This window comes from Ciona intestinalis, chromosome 3, assembly GCF_000224145.3.
Source record: "Ciona intestinalis chromosome 3, KH, whole genome shotgun sequence".
Taxonomy (NCBI): domain Eukaryota; kingdom Metazoa; phylum Chordata; class Ascidiacea; order Phlebobranchia; family Cionidae; genus Ciona; species Ciona intestinalis.
Window position 1 is genome coordinate 2,697,164 of NC_020168.2, and position 23,138 is coordinate 2,720,301.

The 23,138-nt window shown below is 39.8% G+C and overlaps 1 protein-coding gene and 2 long non-coding RNA genes across 4 annotated transcripts; 2 read left to right on the forward strand and 1 right to left on the reverse strand.

Moving 5' to 3' along the window:
* Positions 1–467: 467 nt before the first annotated feature.
* Positions 468–2,487, forward strand: LOC113474127. Its single transcript, XR_003395788.1, has 2 exons — positions 468–1,085; positions 1,469–2,487. It is a non-coding gene; the product is annotated as an uncharacterized LOC113474127 (long non-coding RNA).
* Positions 2,322–22,793, reverse strand: LOC100181598 (cysteine-rich motor neuron 1 protein). The gene is made up of 17 exons (XM_026833821.1): positions 21,501–22,793; positions 20,575–20,720; positions 18,197–18,358; positions 14,178–14,423; positions 13,699–13,831; positions 10,880–10,995; positions 10,192–10,413; positions 9,818–9,973; positions 8,273–8,401; positions 7,443–7,608; positions 6,944–7,068; positions 6,263–6,481; positions 5,813–6,028; positions 5,305–5,437; positions 4,982–5,064; positions 4,087–4,493; positions 2,322–3,720 (listed from the first exon to the last, which is right to left on the reverse strand). The coding sequence occupies exons 1-17, from the start codon at positions 21,641–21,643 to the stop codon at positions 3,592–3,594; spliced, it is 2,931 nt and encodes a 976-aa protein (XP_026689622.1). The 5' UTR covers positions 21,644–22,793; the 3' UTR covers positions 2,322–3,591.
* On the forward strand, positions 11,435–13,873 carry LOC113474126. Of its 2 annotated transcripts, XR_003395787.1 has the most exons (3): positions 11,439–12,885; positions 13,076–13,622; positions 13,712–13,873. It is a non-coding gene; the product is annotated as an uncharacterized LOC113474126 (long non-coding RNA). The 2 variants fall into 2 exon arrangements; XR_003395786.1 differs by having other exon boundaries at positions 11,435–13,622.
* Positions 22,794–23,138: the final 345 nt, after the last annotated feature.

A 23,138-nucleotide genomic window follows, 5' to 3' on the forward strand; every position in this document is an offset into this window, starting at 1 on the left:
AAAATGAAGTTAGATAATACACGCAAAAACATATTTTATGTAAAAATTGTTTCATAATACCTAAAAAACTTGTAGAAACAGCTGACATAGCTGTTTTTACGCAAAACCACATTTTTAACCGGTAACTTAGACGGGGAAGCCCCAGAGCAACATAGAGATCAAATAAATCGCTTTTATTGGACAAAATGACGTTAAAACCTTGATTTTTGGGCAGAATATAAACCATGTTCTTAAAAAATACTTTAGGGTTTTTAAATCAAGTTTGGTAAAAACTTTTAAATGCTATGATGCCTTTTTCAAACGTTATATTGGTAGATAATTCCTTCCTCTTTCGAACAAAACCAACTGGAAGAACTTTTACCAACTATAAGTTAACCTATGAACATTTTTGTGAACACCAGTTTCAAAATGCATATTTGCATTACTCGTCCCTAAGGAGTTAAATGTTCGTTGTTTACTACCAAATTGGACGAGAAAATATAATGAAAAGGTGCATCTAACCTCACCCTACTAAATATTATCTTGTTATTATAGCCTAAAAATCAGAGTATTATATTCGCAAAATTTAATCGGCTTTATTATGATCTAGCGAGCATTCCAAATTAGCACCTTACTATTTCGCATTTTTTACCTGTACAAAAAAATTAAAAAATAGTGTTTAACCAACTTTTTTTAAAACAACAGTAATCGGCTTTGACGCGCGTCTTATAAACTCGTGATAATACTGTCGAATAATTCTGTAACATTTTTCTGATTATCATTAAATCTTCCTCCCAACTATCTATTTGTTTAAAGTCAGTATAAATTTTAGTTCAAATGCACATTTTCCACACCGAGCTGATATAGCCAACATTTCGTTCAAAACATTGCGACACATTTCATAGGATATTTCCAATAAATACAGACGTTTATTCATTTATAACTGTTAACATCGTGCAATATTATTTGCTTCCTAAGATAACTGTTTATGACAACTTATACAAGGTTTTTATGCACCAATATTTAGAGATCCAAAATTCAACAAAAACAAGCAACAAACTCAAAAAGGATATAAGAGGTCGAACCCTGACCGCAACTTCGACTCGGTGAGCCATTTTCCTTTATTGTTCATAAAATAATTTGATTTTACATTGATTGACTATAAAGAACTAAACAAATGACGAACATTATAAACAGTTTAGTTTGTACTTTGTAATCTAGCAACAAATTTTGCTTCACATATTCTCTAATCTTTAGTATTCTTACATATTCTCTAAGCTTTAGTATTCTCACATATTCTCTAAGCTTTAGCGTTAAATCGGGCTACCTGTAAGTACATTTACCTTTAAGAATTTACGTGTAGGCCTTACAGGCTCATATTTCCTGTAACACCCATGTCCGTTTATTGAATCAATTTGAATGCTCAAGAACAATTAGACAAGACAATTGTTCAAGTATATAATTTCTTGTACCTTATTGTGTCTTGTAGCGTTGGTGTTCCGACCCGGCGGGACTTCTGTTGTTCATGCGACCTTACCAGCAAGCGCGTCGCATTGGACTTTGCCATCCACACAACAAACTTTTAAGTCGATGCTTCGTATATTCAAATATGTTGGGTAACCTTTTCATAGCAGTGGTTCTTCTTTTCTTATCCGGTGTCGTGTAAAATTATACGGAATGTGTCATCGCAGAAATTTTTACATAATAATGTTTTAATGAAATATATGCAGCGTATATAGTCTACTGTAAGTTGATAACTCACACTTGTTTGCTAGGTTGATTAAATTTGACGTTTGCTATTGCAATTGAATGAGGTAAATAAGACATATAGTAGGGTGGGGTAAGTTGGGACAGTTATTATGTTATTCAAATTTACACAAATGTTTTTTATTCAAATTTACAAAGATTCATAACTGTTCCTTCTTACTCCGTCTGTTTGTTTATCGTTAAAATTCCACTTGGCGTACGAATCGCTAAATACCTTTACGTGTCTTTTAATATATTTCTTTGCCGTGTTGTCAATTAATAATTGTACATACGGTAGCCTAGTACAAATTTCATGGTATGACACAAAAAGGTCATGTATAAGCATCCAGTCTTGCCCCACCTTACTAGATGACCGACACTCCGAACAACCCATCAGAAAATCCTGGGTTGGAGCAATAAAAGTTCAGACTCCTACTGAACGACACATCAGTACATAATAGTCAAAGCGATGAGCCTGGAACCCCCATCAAACGTAAACTTCAATATCTTTAATTCTCCACTGATGATTTCATGCTGATTAAATTTGTCTGAGACAACATCCATTTATCACCAAAGAAACCAAACTTTACAAGTACACTACAAAACAGCACAGCGCGTTTATTATACTAACACATCTATTATAGTGAAACTGCGCTTGCACAATCGTCTTCAGTATCCAGTTACACACATAAAAGTGCCCGACATATAAGCGGTGCGGCCAGTTGCGCAATACATCATTAACGAAGCAGGCATGGAAGAAAAGTGCAAGAGACACGACCAGGAAAAGCTTCAATATTAACTAGCTGTTCAAATAATAGAAAAACACAATTTTTGTTTCGTGGTGTTTTGGTCAGGTAGTAGTTAAAGGTTACTTAGGTTTTAATCTATAGAAACAATACAAAACTACAGACAATATCACGAAGGTGTACTGTTGAAGGCACACAGTTACTTTCGAGTGTCAAATGTATGTGAAGGTCGACCAGATGTGAAAACAAACAGGAAAAATATAGAAATACAATTTACGAAACATACCAACACGACCACGACGAGAGTTTCGCCACTCACAGTGATTCTTAACCTATGATTCAAATTCGCTACATCTTTCGGGGAGTTCGAATTTCATCTTTATGCGTGCGACCGTACGTTGTACATGGTAGGAAAAAGATTTATATATGACCTTTAGGTTTCGAATTTGGAAAAATGTACAAACTAAGACGATACTCTACATCTACAATGTAAATGTAATTTCGGCAATTTTAGGTCAAAAATTACATTTGTCAGACGCACAGGTCCTAAAATTCAAATTAGGCCTTGTAAGCCCAGCTAGTGGCGTATTACGTAAGCCACATGGAAAATGTGCGTTGGGTGGGAGTAAAGAAAGAGTCTGGAGAGATTATATCAAAACACAACAATGTTTGTCCCATTTGAAGTACAATGTATAAAATAGAAAATAGACCGCCACGAGAAAAGCAAGCAGTACATACAATTTTCGTTTTCGTTTTAGATTTTACCGAATGCATTTTTTGTGGGGGTGGGCACTTTTAACATGGAAGGAAAAACACAACATTCTTTATAAAAATGCAGAAAGCCAGCTGCTTATTTAAAGCTACCCGCGCGCGGTAACAACATGAACGGGCGGACATAATTAGAAAATAAATACATGGTTTCTCGTCATAGACGATCGTGCAGAAGTTATGTGTAAGTGAAATCAAAAACTAACGCATGCTGCAAAATAAAAACGAAAAAGAAAAATGACAAGCTCACGCCGATGTTGCGCCCCGATACCCCAGTGTTACGTCACAGACGGCCCGCGTGACGTCATATTCCGGCAGTTACCGCGAATCGTTCCGCTTGGCTGGATGCTGCTCAGACACATCGGAGCAGTTTGGAGCGCTTCCGGTCGGATTCGGAGGACGTGGAGTCCATGATGTTGCGAGCGGATGCTGTGGACAAGGAGCGATCGGTTGATGTCGTTTTCGATGTTGCACCAGTGTACTAGAAACAATGGGAATACATTAAACGAGGGCTTCGTGCTCAGTTTATTAAGTAGGGTGGGGTAAGATGGGAAATGTTGTCATTCTCTTTTCCATCTATTTGGTGATTAACACAAAATATTTACAAAATTAAATAACTTTAGTCCGCCAACTCCAAAAAAATGTTGTGAAATGTTTAAAACACGATCAGAAAATATGAGTCTTATATGTGCTAACGGTATTCGGTCTTACCCACACTACTGTACAAAAAGAGTATGCCAAACGACCAATGTGTGCAATACGAGTTGAAAGGCGGACAAAGATAATGATAATAATGATTTAAAATTAGGTATCTCGCTTGTACAAAGGTTTGTAAATATTAACTTACCTTGGTTTTATGCAAATGGCGAGTGGAGCAACGTTTCTTCATGCTTATAACGACAACGAGCACACAAATAGCCACAATACAGATAGCGCTGATGGCAAGTACGATGGTCAACCAATTCACACCGCCTGTCTTAGGACTTGTTACTGTTGTTACAGTGGTGCTCTCACTGGGGGTTGGGTATGGAGGTCCCGACTCTGGTAGTTCGCATTCGTCGCAACATGCACCATCCCGTCGAAAAACTCGTGGGCAACTGGCGGGCACTGGATCACACATCGGTCGAAAGCATTCTATCTCACCGTCCGTACAACGGCATTTGACGCAAGGCGCATGGCTGTCGTTCCATAGTTCACCGTGTCGGTATGTCGTGTCGTTCGCTTGGCACGATTTTTGCTGTACTGTAGTAGTGCCTGCGTGTACAAAAACAGTCTATAAACCTAATGTTCTAATATTTTTACTGAACACAGTTTGTTGAAGTTTGTCTCGTGCACTACCAGTCAAATATTAAAAACAAGAGCGCTGCAAATAGTTATTAGTTATAGTAGAGTGGGGGAAGATGGGACACCTTTAATACATAATATCCAAATAGCCTGATCGTGTTTTAAACAATTGTGGAAGTCGTGAGGATACGGTTTTATAATTCATTGAATGTACTTTGTTTACTACCAAATGGAAATAGAAAACTAAACGAAAAAGTGTCTCATCTTTCCCCACCCTACTATAGTTTATTTTATAGAAAAATTAGCTACAAAATTTTATAGAAAAATTAGCTACAAAATGTCAGATTCAGATGCCTAGACCTTGATTACATTATTTTAAAATCCCACCCTTACCGCATTCATGTTAACTAATCCACTAGACATAAATTACGTTCATTCAGTTTAACCAATCCACTTACCGAGGCAAGTTGGACAACATTGACCGCGGAGGCGAACCGGGGAAACACAATCTTGGATCTTAGGGCACTGTTCGCTGAAGCTCCTGAAGAAAAAAAGGTTCAGTCAACACGACGCAAATATTAATTTAGGAAAGTAATATAAACATTAAAACAAACTAATGCGTATGCATCTGCTAGTTAACATGTTTTGCAGCACCAGATACTTATATGTATATTGGTTCCTTTCCTTTCCAAATCACACAATTGCTACTTTGAATTCTTAAATGCTTGCGTGACCAAAATCGCAATTTATTTAAATCGTTCCGGCGGAAAACATAACTTACTGTATAGTTCCACCCAAGCAAGCGTGACTCGTACAAGGACCGGTTTTCCACGAACTGCCACTCTTATGGACTTCGCCTTTGCTTGACTTACACGAAGGACCCAGCGAAGCGATGTTCAAATTGCCAGCAAATTCTGGATAGTAGATAACACTTTATCGACTGGTAGGAGTATTTATAACCTTGCCAAGATGGAAAAACGGCAGAATAAAGTTCCTTCAGTGATTTGATTGGTATAATAAACCGCACTAAAATTCTGTATAGGTAATTTACCCGCCAAAAAAGTCAGCGAATGTAAGCACCACATATACTGTACGGTAAGGGAAGATGGGACACCTTTTCAATCTGTTTTCTTGTTTTATTTAGTAGTAAACAAAGAAATTTCAAAGACTTATAAAACTGTTTCCTCACGACTCCTATATACCTTTGTCAATTGTTTGAAACAAAAGGTGTCCCGTCTTCCCCCACTTTACTATAACACGAATACAAAAATAAATGCAATATTTCTCACCTGGGCATTTTGGGCAACATTCACCAGGATGCAGAATTGGCTGCATGCACTTGGTAGCCGGACATTTCCTTGACGTGCACATAATAAGCCCTCTGTGGCACACACACGTAGTACATGAGGTCACTTTCCATGTTTCCCCTTCAACATACCAGTTCCCGCCTGGTTCCTGGCACGAGAGGGATTGCGGGACAGGGGCAGACGAGGTCGAGTTACGTTCTGCGGGTTGCAATTTACCACTCAGTTTAAATAAAGTTTACAATCACTAATAAAGTTTTAAGAGTCAACGGACAAAATGAGGTTAAAGTTTATTGTACAACCATTAAATTTAATAATCTTTTTAAGCTATATCCATGTTTATGTTAACACAATTTATACTTAACAGCAAATTGTTGCAGTTTTCTTACTAACAACATTTCAGAAAATAGAAATCAATACTTTTCTTTATCCTACCGTTGCAACTTGGGCAGCAGTCTCCTTCTCGTATCATCGGATTGTTGCAGGATGGGACCGGACACTTGATGACGTCACACATGACGTCACCACCACGACACACACAGATGAAACAGTCGCTACTCCATGTTTCACCGTCATCTCTTCGGCGGTCGATCTTCTCATCTAAGCATGAGTGAGTGTTCGGTTTTTCAGGGGCCGGAAGCTCTTCAGCCGAACCTTTATGAATGAATTTTACGATTACTGTCTCTGTTTGACGAGGTTCCAAAAGCATGCACATATCAACGTACGCGTGTTATAAGAATTTGAAATAAATATGAAGACTTTGGTTGGGAAGTTTTACTAAATGATCAGAGTTTGACTAAATGGTCCAGAAAACCATATAGTAGAGTGGAAAAAGATGGTACACCTTTAACATATAATATCCAAATAGCCTGATCTTGTTTTAAACAATTAACTACGGTCTGTGGAAGTCGTGAAGATACGGTTTATAATTCATTGAATGTTCTTTGTTTACTACCAAATAAAAAGAGAAAACGAAACGAAAAGGTGTCCCATCTTCCCCCAACCTACTATATTATATTATTTCACTAAACTGTTACTTGATGTTTCGTAAACAGACTTCACTTGTAACCAAATTAGTTGCCCAGTCTATGCAATAGGAGAAGAATTTGCATTTACCTTTACATTTGCAGATGTTACACCCGTAGTCGTTTAAAGATAAACCAAACGTGCATTCCTTATCACACGAATCCATGGAGGGGCATCTACGGCATTTACAACGATCGCAACCTTTCTTGTTTAGCCTGGTGAAAAAAAAAGGGTAAAGTAAAAATGTATTGGCGGTTTTGGATGTACGTCATCTATGTGGCGTGAATTGAATAGATTACAAGTCGATTTTTAGGGTGTGCAAAACGGGATTTACATTCTGGGTACGCAGTGTATCTACTGATCCCATTAAGTGGGTATATGCTGTAGAATGTATATACTAAAACTTTGAACGTGTTAATAAAGCAAGCTTTCAAGACAATTTGATGTTATATATGTTTTTTATTTTCGCTGGAGTTCCCTCATTGAAGCTTACATTCTATCACAGTTACATTAATCATTACAAGAGTAAAATTGAATAAAATTTAAACTAAAATGATAGAATGTAGAATTTAATCATTACTTATCTAACCTGTAGCCGTATGGGCATTGCTTGATGCAACCCGTGAGCTCTTTGCACTTGTGTGTGTGTGGCAGACAAGCGCAGGTCTGACATCCAGATTTATCCGTCACGAATCCACGAGTGCACTTCAGCTGGCACTTGTCAATGCTCGGGCAGCTACGAACCTTCACTTCGTCTTTGATAAAGGAAAGTTTCGGTTAGATTGATTTCGCGGCACTTTCAAGTTAGACACGGATCGAAAGTGTTAAAACACAACAAACGAAACTAAAACTTTATTTCTAGTACCGTGGCGTAAATAGATTCCACCAGCCAAGATTTTAATTTAGAACAAATAACAGGTAAGAGTGTGGGGTAAAATGGGACATGTGTCCTTTAGTAAACAAAGAATATTCACATAATTATATAGCCGTGTTGCGCGACTCTTTAGGTGCTAACAGTATCCCATCCTACCCCACAGAACCATACGTCGTAATAGTTTATACAAATTAGTAATCTCCAATCAGTGATATCGAAACAGAAGTAACTACTTCGTTTCTTTTTAATAATTTACCCACAATAAATGCAAGTTTGCAGATGACAGCAAACATTTGCCGCACTATATACGTAGACCGTCAGTTCTAACTGCTGGTATGGTAAAGTACTTTGGGCTAAGTTGAAATATTGTCAGCACCTAAATTCAATATTTCTTGATAGCGTTTTAAACAATTAACAAAGACGCTCTATTAGAGTCGCGGGGCTACAGTTATGTAATTCTGTAAATATTCTTTTTTACCGCCAAATGAAACGGGAAAACAGAAAAAAAACATGTCTCATTTTACCCCGCTATACTTATAACTTACCAGCTTTGCACTTGCAGAGGCGGCAGTTGTTTCGATCTTTCATGAAACCGTTGGGACAATCAGATGTTGCGAGTCGGCACCGAGACATACTCGGACATGTTGGAACTATCATTGTTACGGTCGATGGTTCTGGAATCGGAAAATGTCGGGTTTACGAAAGGTTGAACTCAGGTGTTCGTCGTGTTTTGTGTCACAACAAATTCGAGCGCGGAAATACACAAACACAGATTGGCTATGCCATTTCGCAAATTTTCTTCCGCCAGATTCCAAACGCAAATCTTCAGATTCCAAACGCAAATCTTCGCGTTTCGAAAAAAAATAGAGCAAGTACTACAGTTCACCAACGCAGAATGACAGGTTGTTTGTATGCAAGGAAACGTGGACGAAAATAGATTTGACTTTGTGCACACAGCCGGCATTTTATTGTCTCGAAGAAATGCCGACCCTTTTGAAATTATAACAAGCGTCAAGAACGGAATGGCGAGTAATGAGGTGTCTATGTTTCCTGAAAGCGAAAATAGGCGTAAAAGTAGTAGTGGGTCGCTGGCGGCTCGGAATTTAATACTGGTCGCGAGATTTCAAGCACTGTTTGGGCTTAGGTTGTCGCTCTTCGGAAATTCCTATCGTTATATACACGTCATTAGGACTGTTAGATAAACCAGACAGGAAACAGTCTGGTGTTTCCTTACTGGGAACAAAAGGTCCTCAAGCTCGCAATAAAAAGCTAACCAGTTCGACCGGTGGACGAATTACTCCACAACGCAAGGTTATGCTAATCACATACGTGAATACAAAAGCCTCCGAATTCCAATTAATATTTAACACTTTCGCGGGAGAATTGTAGAATGGCATGTTTACTATCACCAAGCTTTACCCGACGCTTGCTGGACTTTGTTCAAAAGTAATCCAGGCAATCACACGTCCATCTAACGTTGGCACGCGAACCTATAAGGTCTTCGCCCATAAATATTTACATCACCGTGGCACATCCCACGCGCCAGGTCGCAATGAGATTTTATTAATACCCGATAAAGCGTCGCCGTCACGGCTGCCAAAAGCCCTTGAAAAAACTTGCTCAAGAGTGCAATAATGTCGGCGGGCGAGAACCAAGATTCCAAAGGTAAATTCTAAATTTGTTGCGGTTTGCCCCCAATTTCACGGTTTGCTCGTTAACATGGACAGAGCGCTAATGATTTTACGCCAAAGTGTTAAAACAATATATAACATCTTGATCGTGAGTTATGATACCCATTTTCATGATACCCATATCTACGTAGAGAATGCATGTCGTATATCTACCCTTCTTACCACTTCTGCATGAGTATACAATATCTCTAGCTTTCGTGAACGCACGAAACCTCTATCAGATTGAGCTTAACCCTAAAAAATTCTGCCACAGTATTTATATAACAGGACCTCGCACGTAGATCACTTAACGTGAAACTAGGCAGATTTTGTTTTCCCTGCTGTCCCATCTGCATAGAAGCAGTAAAACCTCAAGTGCTAAAACGAGACGGAGTTATCTTTCAGACTAATAAAACTCACCGTAGCAAAACGCAGACTCGCAGATGCGTTCGCCGCGTTCACCACATCTGCATTTGGTGCAAGGCTCCGGCGACCATGTCTCGCCAACAGAATAAACCGACAGGCCGTCTTTGCTCATGCACATGGCGACTGCCGGGATCGAAGGAGATGGTTGAACTATAGAACAAAAATAAGTTTAATTTGTGAAATGTTCAACCAAATGCACACCGTAACTGAAAGCCACCTGCGTATAGTAAATTCTGAGAATAGAAATTCGATTCTCAGAATGAAACTCCCCTCCCATTAAATAAATAAACCTCTATCTCGTCGCGACCGCTATGATTTCAAATTAAAAGCCACGCCTTTCAATGCAGCAAAAACAACAAATATTCCACCTGCTGCACTCCTTGGTTCTGCAACTTCGTTATCGCACTCTGGGCAACATGCCCCCTGTCTCATAATCAACCTTGTGCATGATCTTGTCGGACATTTTTTTCGCTCACAATAACTGACTCCGTTCCTGCACTCACACACTCGACATTCCTCCCTCTCATATGTTGTACCGTGAAGATGGCGGGTCCCGTTCACGCTACATCCAGCCATTACGGGTTCGGCAACTGTTTAAAATAGAAATTGTTTAGAAGCACGTGAATATGAGTTTATGTTTATAATTATCATTTGATAGAAAGACCGTATTGGTAAGAAATTGCCCATATAGTAGGGCGAGGGAAGATGGGACACCTTTAGCACCTAATATCTAAATATCCTGTTGGTGTTTTAAACAATTTACAACGGTCTATGAAGGTCGTAAGAATATAGTTTTACAATTCTTTAAACGTTCGTTTTGTACTACTAAATGATACAAGAAAATATATTTAATAGGTGTTCTATCTTCCCCCATCCTACTCTATAAAATAGTACCTAAATTCCTCACAGGCAAAACGTAGAATAATCTAAAACATGCTTAACAGTGCCGGGTTTAGTCATTTTAACGATCGACTGCGTTTGGAAAATCCTTCGCATTTTTTCATGATACCCATATCTATACGTAAATAACGCTTGTCGTTTATCTACTCTTCTCACCACTTTTGCAGGAGTATTCGTCGCAGCATGACCCGGGTTTTCCATCTGCTCTGAACGTTACTTTTGGTTGTCTCCTGCCACTGCAGGTTGGTTGCGTGCAAGGCTTGCATTGACATCTAAAAGGAATATTAATTCTGCTTTATACAACTACATACAATTGTTAGTTATAGATATCACCATGGTCCACTATAATGTACAGTAGGGCGGTGGAAGATGAAACACCTTTAGCACATAATATCAAAATATCCTGATTGTGTTTTAAACAATAATTAAACAACGGTCTATGAGGATATAGTTTTATGATTATTTGTTTGTTCGTTGTTACTAACGAAATAGAAAAGAAAACAGAATGAAAAGGTGTCCCATCTTTCCCCTATCCCACTATATTTTAGTAAACCATGTTACAATATTTAGTTTCCAACATTAAAGTACTATGGGGGAAGATGGGACTCCTTTAGTACATAATATCCAACTATCTTAATCGTGTTTTAAACAATTAACAACGTTCTTTGGACGTCGTGAGAATACGGTTTTATAATTCTTTGAATTTTCTTTGTTTACTTCCAACTGGGAAGAGAAAATAGAACAAAAGGTGTCCCATCTCCCCCCACCCTACTATATATTAACGGTGTTTCACAAACAAACGTGCACAGCGACCACAAAGTCGGTGGAGCAATAACATAGGAGCACAAACTCTAAAACCAAAGATATTTTTAGCTGGCATCGCAACAATTTAATACTTTGTTATAGTTTTTTTCGGGAAATGATATGAGTCATACTTTAAACTATACGTTGGCAACCGGAAAATAAAGGGGTTGAATAACTAAATTCCGGGTTATAAGTATTGTTATTAGGTATCTTTATACTCGTTTTACAAGTTGTTTGAAAACAATAAGTGTGAATTTAAAAAAATTACGCTGAATAAAAACGTACAAAAAGTGTTGAAGATAGATTTGTTGGTTTAAAATACTACAAGAAGGTTTTTGTTTTTAAATTTGCCAAATTCCAAGCGAGGAGCGACGAAAAAAGAATTCTCCAATTAGCAGGAATGATAAATTTTGAGTCAGTAATGCATGGCGTAATCCGGACGTCAGGAATCCCAAGTGACAAACAAGATCTGAACAAATTGTTCCGCTGGCACGAAATGTTTTGAAACGCACCAATGAACAAGCAGCCAGAACACGTGGGCGAGTAAGCAAAGTTACACCACCTCTATTAATAGCAATATACGTTCCGTGTATGTCGAAATCCTATATATACATCATATGACCAAAGCTAATTTTACCGCTCCGACGGAAAGCCAAAACCTCCTGTTTTCGCGACCATTAAAAGCCTTTCGTATTTGCACAGCTGCCCGACCTCATTATCCTACAGTGAGGGGCAATAAGCGGCGATTCTATTTCTGTGGTTTGCATTTAGATTTGATGCCGGATGCGTGCTCGCCCACAGAATAGAACGGTGTGTATTGTGGAGGAAAAGCTCACACGCATAACCATCGGTCGATCAACGGGAGCGGTTTAAAAGTGAGCATAAGGCGCGAGTCGATAACCATGAAATGGCCGTCGTCGACCTGGGCGCGCCTGAAATTCCCACTGAAGGGAACAAAGGACAAAAAGCTTCCGCGCACAAAGGAATCCAGTGGCACGCCATGGGCCTCGGCGAAGTTCGGAAATCGAGACGAGGCATATCAACGTAAACAATGAAGACGAATTCAGGTAAGATGGGCTCACGTGTCTTCAAGAGAGGATTCGGAGAGTTACGACCAAATCTTGTAAACAACCTGACTGTAAGTTTGACACGAGCGGGGAAGGGGCACTTCTGTAAAAACCGCGGACCTGTCGCATTGATACTGATAAAAGACCGCTATTACGCCCAAATGCCCCCAACTAAAAGCTTCTGCACTACTGCCACAACTGACAAAATGCCCGCAATCGATAACTATATAGAAACATGTTCCATACTGTGACGCCACCGTTGTTTTCCATTTTATGGAACACCGATAAGAGGTAACTAGACGTTTGTTCGACCTGGAACCTATATGTCGTAAATTTAAGATAGGCGGCTGTTTTTTAATGTAGTTTGATGTCGGCCAGACGACCGTCCACTTTTTTTTCTCCTTGATATCAAAGGTTTCTATTGTGTGCAACCCGCAAAAAATAAAGATAAAAAATTCCAAACACGTAATCGTTCCAACAGACGGGAAAGTTCGAACATTGAACAAAACAACAGTTTCGATGGTGGAGACCACTCACGAAGGCTTTGAAACCAACTTTGCCGTGGATGACTACGACTTTACATTAGTGTGGCGCAACAGCTTAAAAGTTTCGACGAAAGTCCATTAATGCGCGATACATTTGTATAAGCAGATCCGACATCAAAGGAACGGTAGTTTATACAAGATAAGCGGCTCCGGTCACAGAAGCTGAAGGAAACTCGATAAATGTCGCTCTCCGTGGACACAGTCCGTCTGATGGACGCAGCCACAAAAGAAGCTTCTTTGGGTGGGAACTCGAATGGCAAAACATCAAAGTCGGGACGGTGCCGGATACTTGTGATCCTGTACACATTTTGTGGACACGAAACGGTTGGATGTTATGACAATGGTTTGGCGACAATATAAACCACTAAGAAGGCAAGCGAAGCGTTAAACGTTCGGTTATGTGAGGCCGCTTGACGTTTTCCCACAATCGCAAAGATTCGGTCGGCTTGATAATCAAGGTGGTGACTCACTAACTTCCATATGGTTCGTGACTACGTAAGCTGTTACTTTAATATGTTTCATATATACAAAATGGCGTTTAAAATGTGTTCAAACTTACATTGGTTCCCCAGGACAACATTCGCTTGATGGGTTCGGATCACGAACGGCTGTACTGTCGCTTGGGCATTCGATCGATGATAAAGGATAACTTGCACATCGTACATTTTCACATTGCTGGCTAACTGGAGTTTCTATTATGTTGAATAAAATTGTTATGGTGCGGCAAATTTTAATTGTTTAAGTATCGCATAAATTGTGGTGTACATTCTTAATTATAAATATATAAGTGATGCTAGAAATATGTAGGTTATATATAGTAGGGTGGGGGAAGATGTGACACCTTTTCAATCTATTTTCCGCCCCATTTGGTAGTAAATAAAAGAAAATTCAAAGAATTATAAAACCGCACTCTCACGACTTCCATAGACCGGTGTTAATTGTTTAAACACGATCAGGATGTATATATATTATGTGCTAAAAGTGTCCTATCTTTCTCCACCCTACTATATACTTCCACAAAAAAAACTTTAAAGTTACCTCTTGGTCGACATTGAAATACATCGCAACAAGAACCAGGTGTATTAGAACCAGCCCGTACCCGCACCATTTCCTCATTGCTGGAACACAGTAGATAGGCGCAGTTTTCTGGTCGACATTGGCATTGACTGGGCGTGGGGCAACACTCACCCGTTGGAACAAAACCTTCGATAATCTCTGAATCTTCCGGGCATCGTGGTGATGGCTTGATGACACATTTCACATCAGCACAATTGGTTTTCAAACCTGTGTAGATAGATAGATAGCATGTTAAGCGGGTTTCGTTGTAAGAATAAAGATATAAACCCAAAGAAAGGGCATAAACGTGATGTACCGATCTAACCAACTGTTAAATCATGTTTGGTTTGAATACAAATATAGCTTTGCGGTTATTTTAATTTGTCTTCCTGAAAATAACAGAACTGTGATCGATATGACAGACGTCCAAGTGGTAAAACGTCGATTGTACATTTTAATGTGTACAGTGGCTTATAATAACAAATACCTAAATCAAGTGCGTTGAAAAGGGTTGGCTTAAGTGGTACAAAAGAGCTTTTCATTAAGTTTGTGTGCCCAAGCAGACTCGCACTTATCGTTGGGTCGCATGGGTACAGTGGCTACATTATTACATAGCACAATGGGTCGCTACACAAAGAGAGTATTTTGGCCGGCAGTGAAACGTAAATTTAACCGATTAATATACGCGGTAAACAGTTTAGAATTGTTTGCAGACCTGTTTGCACCTTTTGTTATCTAAATTACCACCTATGTTTATAATATGCCAGCTATTTTGCGCGCCACACAGATACTCGGGCGTTTGTAAAGAAGATTACACATAACCGACGAGTAAACAGGGAAATTTCGAGCCTTGTTTTTACCTCTCGTTGTTCGATGTTGGTGCAATTTAGAACTAGACGATTTTATAGCTTAGGCGGCAGCTAAAATTCAAAGCACATAATTAAATCTTGTTTTCCGGTGCCCGCTCGACAAGACAGCAGTCGTCAGTCCTTAAACTTCCCCACAACAATGTTAATGACGTAAGAACCCAGAGCTCCAACATTCCGGAGTGCGCAAGTAAACAAAGCAAAGGAGAGAAGGAATCAAGTACACTCTCAGCACAGTGAGGGCACAATAGTTGCTGTGACGTCACAAAGGTAAACGGCTATAGGTATCCAGGGTTGGGCAGAAACTCAAATTGCTTCGAAGCAGCGCACATGGAATCGATCGACAGAATATTCGTAGATTCTAGTGTTTACACAACAGTCTATTTCGGGGGCCAGGAGAAGATTTGTCAAACGTGAAGTCGGGAGAGCGCGTTGTACAACAAGCTTTCACGATGACGAAGTCAAATGGATCACAAAAGACTTGTAACATGGTCCACACCTTGATTTAAATGTTGTCATTTCTCCTCGTGTGTCAGTGTCACGTTGTCACGAGGACGACACAATTCAATCTTAAACAGTTCGCAGTGGCACTCGAGTTTGGTGAAATACGCGGAACTCCGGGGTTTTATTTATTTACCAAGCTGTATTACTGAAACTTTATGTTCAAATAAAAACGACGTTTTTCGTCACGGGTGAGCAATATATCAGTGAGTTCCGGAAAATATAGGATCGTTGTCGGCGTGGGTCGCCTTGGCAATAAATCAAAACAAAAAAAAACTATTTGTCGCTCACGGACAGAACAGAGTCAGACACAGAGCAAACACCATCCGGATTTATTACGAATTACCGGTTGCGGGAAAACAACACTGTCTGCCTCTGGAACTACATTTCGCGACGTCAGGGAGTTTGTGGAATCGGTGTTTATCGAAAACAAAGCAGATAGGTTGAACGTCCCGCCTCAGAATGAGTAACGACGGAAATTAATTAAGTTTCAACGATTTGAGACAAGGCGAGGCGACACGTGATATTAGATAATCTCAATTACCACTAGTACAGGATACATCGTTCCCAAACACAGTGTTTTCACCAACGCTTAGATAATACTAGACCTATTACCAAAGAAACTTTTAAGAGGTTAAACAATTTGGTTTAGGTTTTGGTATTCATATGTGTGTTGTATTTCTCCTTGACCGAAGAGTTGCCACACAAAATGCGATTACAAAGTGATCACGACCTTATGACCTTTCATGTAAAACAGCACGAAATCCGATGCAAAAGTGAATGTCCAGTGACACCTTTCTGCAGTATTATAATGCATATTGATACAACCTAGTGTGAACGACCCCAAATGCTCGCAAACCGCTACAATTGATATAAAACTTTGAAAAAAAGACTGGTTATTATTATCTCGAAGCCAAACTAGTTAAAAGAAAAAAACAACTTCGTACAAAAGCCGTATGACGTTCTGAACGCTTCTATACATAACATGGAAAACTTTGAGTTCTTGGAAATCGAATTTTCCAATAAACTTCTGCGGATCGAGAAAACCCACAGTGTATAGTACGGTGGATTACAGGTTTCATGGGACTAATTGTCATTTGGTCGTCAAGGCATTTAACGGAAACCCGTATGTCGCTTAATAAGTTGACAGCAGGAAAATTTATGATATTGACTAACCAGTGGATTTTCAACGAATAACACGTACATTCATATCGAATTGGCGTTATAAGGACGTATTAAGATAAACACTGTGATCCGTGTTTAAAGTTAAACGTCTAGTTAAATGTCATTTTGATATAGTAGGGTGGAAGAAGATGGGACACATTTTCATTTTATTTGCTCGTCCCATTTAGTAGTAAACAAAGAACATTAAAACAATTATAGAACCGTGTTTTCACGACTCTCATTGACCGTTGTTAATTGTTTAAAACAGGATCAGGATATTATGTGCTAAATGTATCCCATCTTCCCCACCCCACTAAACATACAAATTCTAAGTTTTGCAAAACACATGATATGGTGTTGCGTTGTTTTTTGTATGTGGATGCACAATTGGCTTAGAAAACAATAATCTCGTTTGATGCTCAAGTCTAATGTATCTGGAGACCCACTTAAATCAGGATATCGAATCGTTTTCTGCGAATTATTACTTAGTTGACAACAACTGCGCTGTGTAATGGGAAAATTGAAGCATTATATAGAGTATATTTATACATTAAATCGCGTACGAAAGAGTGGTTGGGAAAGATATGGCGGTACAGCGAGAGCGCAAAACAGTTTGCTTTACGCGTAATGACGTGCCGTAAGCCTGCTTAAAACTGTTTAACAAACTGCAGAGGTGATTAAACGGCTTATGTATGGCATAACTTCGGTGCACATGCCCGACAGCTGTTTGTGTGTGACAAGAATCTTATACTCAGCACGCCAGAAATCAGATTAAGACTTCGAAACATAAGCGCTTCAACATTCCATTAGAAAACGGATTAATGTTATTGCGGATGGGGTGATTCGGAAAGAACGGGCAGTTCATCTGACTCGGGCAATGGAATGTGTGTTAATCAATGACTACAACCGTGATACGGTCTCCTGGCGGGATTCGGCGCTCAATGTGCTAATAGGAAAACAGCCATTAGCAACCGCAGTGTAAATATTTCGTGCAGTTGGCGGAAGAAACGCTTTCCAAGATAGTTATCAGCCGAACGTCCGAAACACAAAACTAAGTTTGCTCACACCAAAGCTTTGAGTGCAAGGTAAACGGAAGGGGATTGCATACGTACATATAGGGGCATAGCAAACTGCCAACGCATCACTTGGCCGGTGATCTTTATTTATATCCAGTGTAACAAGCGATTTACTTCCGACTATCTCGACATCGGAGTATTAGCACGTATTTGTTAAGCATTTATGCGGAGGAGCCATTAGTGTGGGATAACTATGCAAACGATCCGGTTTAATGGGCTACTCATTTGCGCATCAATGTAAAATACCAGGCGAGCCCCTCAAATCGCTGATGGAAGTATTTAAAAACTGTCATTAAGACGAGACCATTGGTACACACGAACGCAATTAACATTGATTGTTGAAAAATGAATGACAATTCAAAATAAACGTTTAAATGGAGTTTAATTGTCTTACGGTTCATGGCTGCGATGTGTTGGCGGCATTTTTGAAGGCCGCTGAAGCGGAACGGGTTACTGCAGGCGAGCTGTCGTCGACAAATGCACTTTTGACCAATCAGATTGCATCCTTCGAATGAGCGCTTGTGGCATTGGTCGGACGCAGTAAGGGTTCTTGTCACTGTAAAAGAAAAGAATACGAGTCAATTCATCAAGCTATAAAGCGAACAATTACACGAACGACGTTAATTTATTTTTTACAAATTGATGTGAATAGCTGGATCAGAAAACTGAGGAAATAAAACTACGGACAGAAATTCAAGCTGACAAAGCGCCCCACATCTAAGCGATCATTTTTTGATTTTAACAAAGCTTTTCTGGATGACTGTTCAAGTTTCGTTTGAATCGGATTTCTTGTCGCATTGATGTGCGGAAAACAAGCTTTGATTTGGTACAGGTGCTACGACGACTGTGCTTGACGCATGGACGTCATTAAGGAATGCGAACAAACGGCTCGAGGTTCTGCTGAGGGCGATTGGCGTTTAGAAACACACATCTGTGATATTAATCAGAGAACTGACAGGTTATGCTAAACGCATCTTGAGCTTTTTCAACATAATACACGCGCAGCAATAACTTGCGCAAGATGGTCGGCACGCTCGAATTACCGACAATCACTGCGTCTGTGTGGTCTGTCATTCTATTTTTACCAGGCAATCTTGCAAAAATGCCGCCAAGGATTTTAGCGCATTCCGGAATCGAAATTTTGTTTTCAGTTCACTTCGGAAAAGACTCGCTGGTAATATTCAAGACAACGGGTCGTCGTCGGAGTTAGCTGCGTTATAAGAGCACTTACGCCGCATTTAAAACGCCAGCGGCCGTGGGTAATCTTCCGTGACCAGCTTGAGACGTTTGCACGCAAACAGACGGGAGCCAAGAAAGATAGTGGTTGGTTGTGATAAAGCAATGACGCTAAAGCTTAGCTTATACGCGGACCCTAACTTGACATAATATTAACCGAGTGTAAATATCTAAGGGTAAACCCTACCCGCGAGCTCTATTTGAGACGTTTAAGCAAAGATCGTGGTGTATTAGCAACTCACACGTTGCATAAACTCTGACGAACATTCAAGCTTCATTTGCTGCACAAACAGTGCGTGCGGTTAGCGGGGATTCTACGGTTTACTTGGAAGAACATACATCACTCACATAAAGTGACCCAACTCAGTCCTACGTCCGTTTCCCCAACCTTCGAGTTGTTTACAGAAATAACAACGCATGGTCGAGCCGTAATCAATGCTGGCGAACGAAATCGACTAAAATCCACATGACCGGGCTGTGCAATGCCGTAAACAAATATTTAAAGATAATATGGCCAGCGTTTTACGCAATCTGTCGGGACACTGTTCGTCCTGTTTCTAAAACAACAAGGTGAGCGTGGTTAGAACGATCTGGCTTTATGCTGTAACGATATTTGACACCCGAACCAGAAAATGTATATGTACCGACTCTTTCAATGGACCTCTATAATGTAACTGAATAAGCGTTACAGAAAGCAAGCGTCACATTAAAAGGACGGAAAAGCTTCCAAAATAGAACGGTCTCAGTTACCTGTTCAACAGAAAAGCTCTGTTGTCTTAACCGGTATTAACAAAGAGAAAGCATCTTCACCTTTGTGTAACCGCTAGCACTTACATTCCATTTACATAGTTCTTTTCTATGTGTATTCAATACACTTGTTCAAGTAAAGTCATTGGCAAATCGTAACAAGAAATTACGTGTATGCATGCGTATTTGTGGAGCAGATGGCGTTATAACGTCGTCAGGTTCTCAGGTTTGTTATTTCATCTCACACGTTGTTTGCGGTTCTAACATTTCCACTTTCTGTCTACGCCTTTAAATGATACTAGCTCTGAGGGTGTTCGGTGTGCGATCACAACACCCGAGTCACGACCGCTTTCACCGGGAAACTTTAGGGCCATGTGAAAGATTGCGTTTCAAAGTTCCGGAATGCTACCAAAACAACGTGCGTGCTACTGTTTCGTGTTGTCACAAAAGAGTATTTTGACTCACATTTCACAACGCGGGTTTCTAATCCACGCTGTGTGTTCCGTTGCCGCAATTTCAAAGAACCAAAATTAAAGCCAAAATACAAGCTACAGAAAACCTGAGGACCGCAAAACGCATACAAAAAGATGCCCTAAATTAAGCGATGATATAACAATAAATCATACTACATTTCAGATAGCTAAATATTGTTTTTAAAATTTGAATTTGATCTGTATTCGATATACCACATTCACGTTGAGTATTACAAATATTAGCATGTTACTTTGTTTAGCGCATGGCTTGAAAGATACTGACCAACATGTTCATATACAAAATCTAATTCCTCACCTTTGCAGACTCCACCTAAGTTCCCATCTAGAGGGTCTCCGTTGTTGGGTTGAATAATACAGGAGAGATGCTCATCACATTGGCCTTTGATACCAAACATTCCTCCACAAGTTTGCCCTTCCTGTTTCGCACATTCCAAACAGCAGCTGTAGGTACAACGTGAATTTGTTTGGTTAATTTGCGGCCAGTTAATAATTACATGTTTTTAAATGGATTATCGTGAATATTTTGCTTGTAATTTAAAAGAGTATACTTGATGTTTAGTCTGGTAAAAGATTATGCCCAGCGACAATCACTTGTTGTGATGTCATACACAACGGGCATTACATCAAGCCTATTTTACGGCGCTTCGCAAAAGCTAAAATTGTCCGAGCTCCCAGGTCATTAGGCGAAAAAAAGGAGATTAGGCAACGGCGAGGATATTTTCACGGCGCAACTCCAACGAGGCGGCGGATGGCGCGGAACTCAGTTGAATTCATATGTTGTGATGGCCGGAGGCGTACAAGCTGTGCTTTAATACGTTGAGGCGAAGGCCCACAGCGATGGCATAAAATTACTATTATTCTACGTCAAGCACAGTCACTTTCTCCTGCCTAAGGTCGTCGGGTGAAGTCATTGGAAAGAGCATGCACTCGGCGTGGTCACGGTCTATTTATAGCGTATTACGGCATTAAAAGCAAGCGGTACATTCATTACCTAAAATCTATATTCATAGCCATTGTCCATAGTGACAATTAGTTAAGCTGTATTGGACAGTGGTTCTTATTAAATTGAACACTTATTATACTTTTATACCACGCCTTGAACAGAACAAGCGATGATGAAATAAAAGCTATCCGTATTAAATTTGTGACATGTAATCCTGTATGAAACATAACTTCAATTGAATGTCGAAGGATTAAAAATAACTTGAAAATCAAACTTACTGGCATGGGTCTCGGACTGTTCCCCCAGGACATGTAGACTGGTCTGTCAATTCGCATCTCGACGGGTCACACGCTGTACAAGAAAGTGCATCCACTTGATTCACGAACAAACCGCCCACGATGAAAAGTAAACAAAGATTCATCGTGTACGTGATAGGAATATAAGTTTGCAGTTTCCGTACGATGGACAATAGTTTTCGGTGTCGATGCTTGTAATTTAATCCGTGACCTTGCCTTCAGGGTTCGTCGTAACTTCTTGGTCGGTATTCACTAAAGCTCTGCTCTGACGCAGTTTGTTAAGACACTATCAGACGCTTATCAGCTTAATTACAACAGCGAGTCTTGAAGTAATATAAGATTGAGTTAAGTGTGGTAGAAGTAGCAGTAATTATTATCCCCGTAATTACAGGCGCACACACACATGTAGCGCTCGCTTCCTTCGAGAGACGATTTGCACCCACTATCAAAGCACTTTGTGCTGCCTAATTAATTTTGACCGAAACATCACTGTACAAGTTCAGTTTCCCTCTGTTCTTGGAATATTCAATAGTTTTAATATTTAACCAGCTACGAACCGCCATCCGCCACATGGCACAAGCGCAATTAAATTTTAAAGCGAGACCGAATGCGTTCAATTTGGGTTTCTGTTCAAAAGCTGGTTTGGTTTCACAAACCAGACATGGAATCCTTCAAAACAAAGCAGTACATTGTTCACGCACTAGAGTCAGTGTAATCTGTCTCCCTTTGATTGACCCCTTACGGATGTCAGGGAGAAAGCACTAGTTTAAAAAATGTAAAATCGACCTGTGATCGACATGATACTCCCAATTGTCGGAGTGAGTGCGCGCTCTTAAACACAATTCATGGTTTCAACACCTTTTCATAAACTAACTGCGATGATGAGTTTGTTTTTACCACAGCTTGGTCACGGTTGAGCGAAAGCAGAGGATGTTTTTCGATTCACTGTTTATTCCAGCAAGACCCAAAACTAAGCTCAGTTCGAAGAAAGCGCGGTGTTCCTGCGTCAACAGTACAAATAATGCCAGTTGCGGTCGCGAGCTGAAAGTTAAGTGTACAATGAAACTACTGTTCTCGGGCAACTCATCGCAAGATAATAGACACTGGGGGCTTTGGGGTAAGATGTACAATGAAACTTGTCTGAATCTAATCTCTTTAACGCTCTTGTTATACAGCGAAATCTAGGTTATAACAGTGCTGAAACATCGGTAAAAACCGCAACAAACAAGTAGAAAAAATACTCTCATAAGCAGAAAAATAAGGCCCACATGCGTATTAGTAATCCGCACCTATACTTTCTCACTTTATTTGCTCGGTTCTTAGTCCTTGTTCGGCTGTATTGTACATTGTCCATTGAATTAAAGCGCCTATTATATAGCAGTTCCTTATTTAAACTAAATACACTGCAAACATGTCTATATTTTCACAGTTACGTGCGTGGATCGCTCCCGCAGTTCCCTTTTGCTTTCAAGAAAGTCTGGTTTTATTATCACAAACCAAATTTGCCCAGCATAAACCGAGTCACTGTTGAAAAACAAATCTTTTCTTTGCTTAAGCCCGACCTTCTCCGATTACCATACCTTCCTAAATAAATGAACTAAATAGCAACATCAGCATGTC

Bases quoted from the DNA above. Each gene is read 5' to 3' on its own strand.
- LOC100181598 (XM_026833821.1), bottom strand. From the start codon at position 21,643: ATGAATCTTTGTTTACTTTTCATCGTGGGCGGTTTGTTCGTGAATCAA. The intron at 10,414-10,879 runs GTGAGAAGAGTA...TATTTTAAACAG, and splicing joins CGAATACTCCTGCAAAAGTG to TTGCCGAACCCGTAATGGCT. The intron at 4,494-4,981 runs GTAAGTGGATTG...TTGTACACGCAG, and splicing joins ATGTTGTCCAACTTGCCTCG to GCACTACTACAGTACAGCAA.